General features: G+C 41.1%; 2 protein-coding genes across 2 annotated transcripts; both read right to left on the reverse strand.

Annotated features, from left to right (window-relative positions):
• Positions 1–520: 520 nt before the first annotated feature.
• LOC124284720 (SH3 domain-containing protein 19-like) lies at positions 521–8,202 on the reverse strand. Its single transcript, XM_046720826.1, has 8 exons — positions 7,499–8,202; positions 6,830–6,917; positions 6,111–6,178; positions 5,282–5,397; positions 3,257–3,379; positions 2,261–2,611; positions 1,445–1,663; positions 521–763 (listed from the first exon to the last, which is right to left on the reverse strand). The coding sequence occupies exons 1-8, from the start codon at positions 7,803–7,805 to the stop codon at positions 521–523; spliced, it is 1,515 nt and encodes a 504-aa protein (XP_046576782.1). The 5' UTR covers positions 7,806–8,202.
• Positions 8,015–9,256, reverse strand: LOC124284721 (nucleolar protein dao-5-like). The gene has a single exon (XM_046720827.1). It carries the CDS (start codon positions 9,254–9,256, stop codon positions 8,015–8,017), a length of 1,242 nt encoding a protein of 413 aa, XP_046576783.1.
• Between the last annotated feature and the right edge of the window lie 1,558 nt (positions 9,257–10,814).

Below are 10,814 nucleotides of genomic sequence, written 5' to 3' on the forward strand. Positions count from 1 at the left end.
TTAGCGTACAAGTTTATTAGTTAAAAGAACTGGCCTGAACATGCATTCCTTTGCAACCCGCTCTGAAATATCTACAGTCAAGAGGTTTGTATGCGATTTGGCATAAATATACATATCGTGTAATGTATTACATCCTGACCTATGTATCATCATCATCATCATCATCATCATCATCATCATCATCATCACTCATCATCATCATCATCATCATCATCATCATCATCATCATCATCATCATCATCATCATCATCATCATCATCATCATCATCATCATCATCATCACTGTGATCATCATCATCATCATCATCATCATCATCATCATCATCATCAAAGGCATACAATTTGACTGATGTAATTAGGACTAATGTGAAGATCATTTTATAATACAAGAGAAATACAGCGCTAGGCTGGTTACAGAGAGATAAGGTTGTGCATCAAGTCTGTGAACAACTATAGGGGTAAAATGGTCAAGGCTGGAGGTATTTGCTGTAACAGAACAGAGATATACAACCCTGTATAATCAAGGAGGAATACCTTCAGCCTCAGGTAGATCCTTCTCTATGGTGACAAAGGCTGCTGGGAACATGCCCTCCCTGCCATGACATCGCCCCCTCAACCAGTCACCTCCGATCTTCTCCAGCAGCTGAATTGTCTCCCCTGTCTTGAAACTCAGGTCGCCATCTTGTTCTCCTCCATAATCAAAGCTTGCCTTGCAGTAGGGATGTGATTGGTCAGTAACCGTTGAACTTGGGTCTGCCATTGGCTGAATTAGAAGGAGTAACATTTCTGTATCACACAGTATACCACCTGGATGTGTTATGTCTATTGTTTCAGCTGGTTGTGATTCTGTGATTCAAATTCTTCATGATGTCCTCTACGTGCAACATGCCAATGCTGGACAGTTCGATTCAAACAAGATGAGAGCAAGCCTTGATTCACAGTTTTGCAGTTTCATATTAAGTGCATTGTGCTCATGCCCCATGTGGTAAAAGTTGGGTTGCATCCCCCTTGTGTGGGTGACAAACACACCTTGAACCATGAAAGTTGAACCTTGGGGAAGGAGCTAACCTATATGTCTAATATAGAGTGAAACCTTGTTATTCCACACCCTTTTCAACAAGAAACCCTCCTGGAACCTTCAACTACTGGAAATGGTTACATGGATCGAAACTATTTACATTGTCCATAGAATAAGTTAAAAGGGGTTTGACTGCATGGGTTATTTGTGATCCGAATATTTTGTCTTTGTAGCAACTGCATTTGATCAAATATTCACATATATGCAAACAAATGTCTGTCAAAGTTAACTCAAAACCTGCTAATTGCACATAAAGTTTAACAGTATAGATAAAAACTCCATAGTGCCATTCTTGGACTGTGCGTCACGACTATTGAAGTTCCATTTTGAAGAATGCTTGGTCATGTGTCGACATTCTATACCAACCTGGTTATAATCATCTACATCATGTGTAACATCCATCATTTGACTGGCTGACCAAGGATCATGTGACTGTGCTCCAATCTGATTGGCTGGTTCATACGGAGGAAGGTCAGATGGTATATAGTCTATGAAGGCCGAGGGGAACGTCCCTGACTGTCCATCCATCTGTCCGTACAGCCACTCTGTGTTGACTTGGCTGATTACCTGGATCTTCTGTCCAGCCTTCATAAACAAGGGTGAGTGAGTGAGTGAGTTAGTGAAGGAGTGAAGGAGGGAGTAAGTGAAGAGGGAGTGAAGCAGGAAGGGAGATAGGAATGGATTAACACTCAAGCAAACCGGACACAAGCACAGACCTTCAGTGAGGCAAGCAAACAATGTGGCTATCCCTTGCCTAAAGTCCACAGAATTATTTTGAATGCAAACCTTTGTGCCCTTATGGACAAACCAGATTGGTAAGTCCCAACATGGTGCATGTACATTATGTAATACTTTACCAAAAGATAACAGAAAATGAGATGTGCGAGTGAGTGTTTCACCATAGCCATCAATCTAGGTTTCCGGGAGGTGAGTGAACATGACAAACACTGCCACTTTGCCCTGTATCCAAAACAGATTTATTACATCGCCTTCACAAGCAGATTAGGAAGGAAAATGTTTCTTATTCTTAGATCAGCCGTAATATAGGTACAATTTCAGTCCTTTGTTCACCATTAAGACTTATATCGACTAGACATGGTACAAAAAAAGACTGAAAGAATATTACGTTTAACTTCAAAACAATCAATCACCCAGTGACCCAGATCAATGTATATTGATTACCTGGAAGCTCAGTTCATCGCCTTGTCCATCGAAGTCAAACATCGCGGTCGCGTGACCATCCTGTGACTTGCTGTCTGTATCATCCAGTGGAAGGTCCTCAACAATCTCCACGAAGGAAATGGGGAATATTCCGACTCGGTCCCCGAGTTCCCCTCGTAGCCACTCACTTCCAACCCTTCCCACCAGGCGGATGACGTCATCCTCCTCAAACACCAGGTCATCCTTCCCTTCGCCGTCAAAGTCAAACCGTGCCACACAACGAGGGCCTGATGTCACACTTGGCGTTGTCTTTTTCACGGGCACCGGACTGTCCCATGAGGGCAAGTCCGGTTTGATAGCAAAGTCAGATAGCTGGAAATAATCAGGATACAATAACAGCATATGTTACATTTTATCATCAAAAATGGCCGCCACAGGCAATATCACTAGGCTGAAATCAAGGAATATCAAAATCAAGGGAGATAATGTCACAATGAAATTGCAACACAGTGTGATGCCATTCACAACTTTAAAGTAGGATCTACTAATAAATATTTGCATCAAAGCACATCCAAAGCTCATTCACAGACATACATCACCAACAGCAATGCCACTTCCCAAAGCCTAAGTAAGACTCTTACTTAACTGTTTCATTTGGAAACATCTACCTATCATAAAAGGGAGATAATGTCAATTACAGCCATACCATTGTTTTGTGTTTCCCAAAGGCTAAGTACCACCCTTACTTTACATATTCCATGTTCCATTTGGAAACATCTACATCTATCGTACATTGAGTCATACTGATCTCACTGCATGTTTATGATGTAAAGGGATGGGTTACTGACTGATTAAATATAAATCTATTTTTAGCTGATAGCCATGTTGGGATTTCCCTTCTATTTGGAAGACATGGCAATAAGTATAATAAACACATGGATTTCTGATCTTGAATCCTGATCTTTCCTGTCACAACTCCACACAGCTGTAGCCCACATCTGTATAGCAGAACCTCACCTCGTCATGTAGGGGATGGACAATGTCCACAAAACCTGCAGGGAACATCCCTTCCTTGGCCCCGACTCTCCCCACCAGCCAGTCAGCATCAACACGCCGCACCAACATCACCACCTCCTCAGCCTGCAACACCAGCATACATTCTAGGTTCCATATTCACCTTGTGTAGTGTATGTTTGTTATTTAAACAGCACAGCAGTATTTAATCTATATAACAGTGGCCTGTAAATAATCAAGTCTGGACCAGACAATCCAGTGTTAGATGAACAATGCTAAATGCAATATAAAGACACATCAGCCAAGTCACATGAGCTATTGTATGTCCTGACTCTTAAGACACTGGCAGCATCAACATGGCTTCACCTGGAATATCATATAGAAGCGATATGCATTGAGGGGGAAATTCATCCAAGTCAACTTATTTTTTAAATTTTATACTTATCCTGACTCATGATCTTTTGCTTATCTCCCTTTTCCTTGCGAATGGTAGTGGAACACTTGAATCCCTTGAAGTTTCCGGAACGGACGTAAAAATACACTCACCCATGAGTTACCTCCCTTTTCCCACGTCAACAGTCATGTGACCAGCCTTACTTGTCACTCTCTCCCTTTTTGCCCAAGTGAAATTAATGCGAAAAATGCGTTTGTACTCTTCTTGCATTATTGTAAGGACGCATTTCAGCCTGACCATGTCTACTTTTGTGAACTTAATAAAAGACAGAAAACGTAAATCTGTTGACACTACACATTACACCAACACAGGTCACTTCCTCATTACAGGTATCTCAAAACACATGTAATTATCACTGGTTACAATCACTGGTCATTGTTTAAAGTCACTCAAGCACATCAGCCAGACCGGACATTCTCCAGCCACTTGTTTGTTGTACCTTGTTGGATGACTTGTGTCTTTCAAGTCGGATTACATTTATAAATGTTGTCATAAGACAATTGAAGCAAGCAATGACGTGATCAAACATGGCAACGTAATCAAAACATTGTCAGCTCATTTCCATTCATTGCTTAACAAGGTCAATTCAGGTTATTTGGTAAATAACAAGTGTGATAAAAAAAGAACACCAAAGATTAAGGGTGTCACATTTTATCATCAACACAGATTCCTGAGCTCGCATTAATTTCCTAACACATTTTAGACTAAACCCTCACACTCACATTAATTTCATGATTTACAGTAAGAAGAAACAAAATGTTTGGGAGTTAATTTTCATTTTGATGACATCCATTAATCCCTACCAATCCCCTACCCCCCCAACCCCCTTTATATTTTTGAGTTTTTTAGCTCAAAATAGCAGCAGATATATAAATGCTGCATTGGAAAACATATCAGCAGAGCAATTTGCACCAAGTGACTGTACTTTCCAGTGACTGATGCCTTGATTTTAATCTTAGTTTCAGAGAATAAATACACATATCATAAATGCCCTGAAAAGTCAGGTAATAAGTACTATTTTCTGTTGAGATAAAGTGGATATCAACAGGTTCCCTGTTTTAAAAGGCCCAGCTCATCTCAAGACTTGATCACACTCACTGACATTAACAGATTAAAGTCAGAATAAAGTGCCTTTGAACCAAGTTAATCAGCATAGGTGAAAAGTGGTTAAGATCATTTGCTTTAAAACAACAAAACTGCTGTCATACATGTTTGATGCATAATTTGTGTGGACTGACTGAGTTTGGTTTTACGCCGCTTTTAGCAATATTCCAGCAACATCACGGCGGGGGACACCAGAAATGGGCTTCACACATTGTGCACATGTGGGGATTCGAACCCGGGTCTTCGGCGTGACGAGCCAACGCTTTAACCATTAGGCTACCCCACCGCCCGAAATTTGTATGGAGCGTGGCTTACGTCAAGGACAGTGGATTACATTGTTTGTTGTGAGCCTTGTTGTAAACAAGTATGTCATCATTTATGCCCATGCAATGAACCTGATGTAACTACACACTCCAATATGTCCAGATAAAATTGAGAACAAATGTAACTCCATGATTTCCTCTACTTACCTTAAATGAAATTTCGTCAGCATGTGACGCTTCATAATCAAAATTGGCGATGGCGTGCGGAACCGACAGAGTGTAGTGATACAAGATGTGGTCAGGTCCAGGACGAGGAGGGAAGTCTGATGAACAGAATATACATCAAACACTGTGGAATTGTTTCTGTTGTCATGTATGTATCATGTATAAACATGTACATATTAGGGGTGGGTATTGCAGAGAATTTTCATATTGCGATATATTGCAATGCGAAAGCATATATTGCGATATGTTTTGCAATATATTGCAAGAAGTATTTTTAAACAAAAAACTGCTATAATCGAGTTAATGCTTGGTTTTTAAAGCATGAACACAACAAAATCACTATGCTTGATTAAGCTTTAATCAAAACTTTTAAACAAGATAAAATAAAAATGTGAATAATATTTGGCACAAATGAAACAAGGAAATATCCGAAGACTTCCGAGTGTTACAAAGTTTTCCAAATGCAAGTCAAAATACCGGTTTTCGATAAACGTATTGCAATACGTATCGTTTTCATGTCTGAACCGGTAAATACCAGTAAACCGGTTATATTGAGCAGCCCTAGTACATATCATGTATTTATCATGCAAATTCACGTGTATATATATACTTATCGGACTTTGTTGTTAATCATTAGAGAACTGCAGTGGTTAGAGACAATGTGCATTTGATAAGATCACATGAAATATTTCCATAATTTTGAAAGATTTCTATCTTTATCTTTATAATTCAGCAAAACAGGGTCCCTAAATTGAAAATAGCAAAAACTTCCACTGTGTTGCAGTGGATATGTATCTCCGGAAGCACCCACCTGGTGTCCGAGCTCCAGCCTTGGAGGGTGAGGGCTTAGCTGGCAGCTTCTTTTTTTGTGGTGATCCACTATAAAAATAAAACATTCAACTCTCTTGTTACAAGATACATGCAGCAGTGTCAACAAAAACATTTCCTGGTTTAATAATTTTCCCCTTACGGAATACTGAAAGGGCAATATCTTCACATTCCATCACTTGGCTGACTGACTGAGTTTGGTTTTACTCCGCTTTTAGCAATATTCCAGCAACATCACGGCGGGGGACACCAGAAATGGGCTTCACACATTGTACCCATGTGGGGATTCGAACCCGGGTCTTCAGCGTGACAAGCCAACGCTTTAACCACTAGGCTACCCCACCGCCCTTCCATCACTTGGAGTTGCCTTTCCAAGATGACTAAATGCAACTAATTGTTCATTCACACTTGGATAGTATTCCCTTGCAAATTCCTCTCTCAAATTATAAGGTAAAGGTACAGTCACCACAAGAGCTCCTACAGCATTAATCTATCTGAAGTCATTCCAGGTAAAAGCTACAGGTACACATCCAACCCTGTTGGAGTGAATGAGTTTAGTTTTACACCTCTTTTAGCAATATTCAAGCAATATCATGGTGGGGACACCTGAAATGTGCTTCACACATTGTACCCATGTGGGGATTCGAACCCAGGTCTTTGGTGATTGCCTTAACCACTAGGCTACCCAACCACCCTACCTACCCTGTTGGAGGTGGTGGTTTGGCTGGCATGGACATCGGTCGAGGTGGACCACCCTGGGGACGTGATGGCCTCATCTCCACCTTTTCATCTGAAGTAACAAGTAAGATACATACCAAATAGACATTATAATGATGATGATTTTTAAGGTGTGTGTGTGTGTGTGTGTGTGTGTGTGTGTGTGTGTGTGTGTGTGTGTGTGTGTGTGTGTGTGTCACCAAATCAGTGATGGTGTGTGTGTGTGTGTGTGGGGTGTGTCACAAACCAGTGATGCTGCTGGGGGGGAGGGGTGTTACCCATTTTGTTCTGGAGGTAGGGGTGTCATCAATTTTGTACACATGAACTAGGGAGGTGGTCTATGATTTTGTACATAACATGCATGGGAGGTGGGGGTCATTTACGTTGTAAATAAATTTTAGGGGGGTATTCACATAGTACATGCTTCTCCATAATAATCATCATCATCCCCCCAGCCATAAATGAATTTTGTGAAATCACTGTAATAATTTAAATCTTTATTACTAATGATACTAAACATTGAACAGACCTATTTCCTCTTTCCTTAAATAAGTGAACACAATTATTTAGTCTAAAGGAACAAAATGAAAACAGTTCATGAGAATCAAAACACATATCCAGGCTTCAGTAAGTTTAACCAAAGTGTATGCTCACCCTTTTCCTCAGCTGGTTGTCTCCTTTGAGGAGGTCCTGAAGGTCGGAGGGGCTTGGCCTTGGGTGAGTCCTCTTCCTCTTCTTGAGATGCCTCGTCTGATGTGCTCTTCTTCCCCATTGAAGGCATTGGTCTACCAGAAGGTCGAGGTGGTGGTTTGCCCTTAGGTGACTCCTCCTCAACATTAGCAGAAACTTCTTCAGTCTTCTTTGGTGTTATCATTGACATTGGTCTACCTGATGGTCTTGGGGGGCGCATCTTGGGAGATTCATCTTCATCTTGTGCTGTTTCTGGCTTTGATGTCATCATGGAGATGGGTCTGCCTGATGGACGAGGTGGGGGAGGTCGGGATACACCTTCATTGGAATTATCAGAGGTTCTTCTGGGAGGAGGAGGTCTTGAAACAGCAGGTGTGTCTTCAGGAGTAGCTGCAGCTCTAACCGAAGGAGCATCTCTGGGAGACTTATCATCTGGAGAGGAACTATCACTTGGTACAGATCTTGGCTTGGCTCTGGGCTTCAGAGGAACATGTTTTGGAGATGTTTCCTCTTCAGTGCCACTTCTACCAGACTCTGAATCTTCCCTTGGAGAACCAGATGAAGACTTTCTTGGAAGTGGTTTTTTTTTACAGGAACAGGTTGTTTTTCATTATCTACCTGCTGTTCAAATCTTGCAGCAATGGACACAGGCCTCTTGGCAGGAACTGGCCTTGGTGAAGTGGATCCATCCTGTTCCTTGTGAACAATATCACTAGACAACCCTCCAACAGAGCTTGGCCTTTTGGCTGGAACAGGGGGCATGTTTCTCATCGTCACATCAGCATCTTTATCTTTGCTGTCCTCATCTGCAATCTCCTCTGTTTCATGCAAACGTTTTGGTTTTGGAGGTGGTCGGATTATTGTGGGTCTCTTAGTAGTTGGTTTTGGTGGAGGTGCCCGTGCCATATCATCTCTATGATCATCACTGACTATCTTCTTTTCCTCGACGTCAGGTGAAGGTTTAGGTCTCGGCAGGACCGTTGGTCTGGGTTTCGTTGGAGATGGTGGACGACCTTCCACATACAGCTTTGGTGGGACAGGTGGACTTGTCTCATCATGTTCATTGGCTGGAGATTCCTTTGGAGTTTCAACAGTTGATCTTAATTTAACTTTAAATGGTAACCCTTGACCTGTATCACTTTCATTTAAATTAGGATCCCGTTGAGGTCGTCCAATAATATTTGGTCTTGGTTTAGGTTTTTCAATTTTTGCATATTGAGGTTCTGGTTCATTTGTTAAGCTATTACTACTGTCTGACTTTTGTATCACAGATTGTTCAAGACTATCACTTTTACTCTCTTCAGCAGCATGTGTATTCGGTAAAACTGGCTTTGATGAAATGCTTCTATTTTCTTCTCGAGGACTAGGAAGTGGTTTTGATGGTCTAATAATGGTTGGTTTAGCTGGCTTGGGAGGAAGGGATCTTCCCTCCTCACCACCATCAGACTGACTGAATATTGGTCTGGAAGCAAGGACAGCAGGAACTCCTCGAGGAACAACTTCAGGCGGAGACAGATCAGCAGAGGCACCTCGGGCTGGTATGATGGGTTTGTCATCGTGTCTGACAGAACCAGGCCTCATGGGCGGAGGAGGCTTGGAAGAAGGCACTGGGCTGAGATGAGGACAGAGATGTGTCTCCCAGGAGATCAGTCCTGGGTGGAGTGGAGGAGGATGCTCTGACTCCTGTTTCAGAGGACCAGATGATGGGTTGAATAACGGCATCGGAGGAGGCAGGCCAGACTGGTCACTATCATCATCAGCAGATTTGGGTAGATAGAGGGCACACTGGACTTGCTCGGAGGTGGTGGTCGAATCTGATTGGGAGGAGGTCGTGGTCTCATGGAGCATTGCTGCCTTCCTCAGCTGTGGCAGATGAAGTAACTGAAAAAACAGTAATGCAAAATTCATGGGCATTACCAGAACAAGGAGATAATACAGGATGTCTCATTCAACTTGAAATATTGTTTCAGATGATGTAACCGTATGGTCACTACAGGATGCTAGATGTACTTTAGTCTAACATCAGCAACCCATGTTAGAACTGGTCTTCAGCCATGCTTGTCGTAAGGGGCTACTAATTTGATCTGGTTTTGCATTGTATTTTTTAATTCATATTGAAAACAGGCACTGTCTAATATCTAGTCTAAAATTATTGAAAACTCAATATATTTTTAAGGAACTGATGAAAGGGAGATAACTCTTAAGCTGGACCATTCAGAAAGTGACTGCAACCAGAATTACATGTGTCTGGAATGACTTACATATGTTAATTATATGTTGGAGTACAAGCGATAAACTACACCCAACCTTCTTGTCAATATGTTGGACGGTTGTTTGTTTCAAAATGTCTTAACTGTTTTCCCAAAGCATTTGAACAAACGAAAAAGAAATGCTTTATTTCTCCATGTGCAATACTCTGAATCATATTAGATCAAAGAGATGGATACACATTGCTCAGGCTACTCACCAGGTCGAGGAGGGGGTCTGGAGACAGAACTGTCCACAGGTTTCTCTTCTGACTTTGGATTTTGCTTTTCATCACGGAATCCAACTTGGCTCATTGGCTTTGCACTTACAATGGTTATCTCTGGCCGTCTTGAAACAAACAAACAAAAATATTATAATTTCAACTATTAACTATTGATTTATTTCTGTAAAAGTAAACATGAAGATGGTGAGATTAAAGGAGGTTTGTACATCTTGTTCAAAATTATAGTACATATATGGCGATGTATAACTCTGCTTGTGTATGTGTGTGCATGTGTGTCTGCATGGTTGCCTTGGACCAAAGTGCAGAATAGGTTGGTGGTATCATATGCTGGGAACAGGTCAAAAGGGCCGCATGACAAAAGGGACGCAAAACAGAAAAGTCAAAAGGGCCGCAAGAAAGTCAAAAGGGCCGCAAACCCCTAGTCAAAAGGGCCGCATCAAAAAGTCAAAAGGGCCGCAGCAAAAATTCAAAAGGGCCTCAGACTCCAAGTCAAAGGGCCCCATATAACATATTTTTTAAAGTATTACAGTAAAAGGTTAAACATCTATACAATGTATATTTTATGCATACTAGTCCTGTTTATAATAGATATGTTTTTCAATATTAGGCCAGACCAATTTTATTTCTTTTTTTTATGGATTTTTGTCCTCAGAAAACCTAAAGGCAGGAAGGAAAAAAATAAAAAATAAAAATCACTAGTCAAAATAATTTTCCTTTTAAATACTAAAATTATTTTATTTTTGGCCATTTATTCATGAAGTTTTATGTGGGGGAAATTGAAAATTTTAA

Source organism: Haliotis rubra, unplaced genomic scaffold (genome assembly GCF_003918875.1).
Source record: "Haliotis rubra isolate DU_JTF1 unplaced genomic scaffold, ASM391887v1 Scf343, whole genome shotgun sequence".
Taxonomy (NCBI): domain Eukaryota; kingdom Metazoa; phylum Mollusca; class Gastropoda; order Lepetellida; family Haliotidae; genus Haliotis; species Haliotis rubra.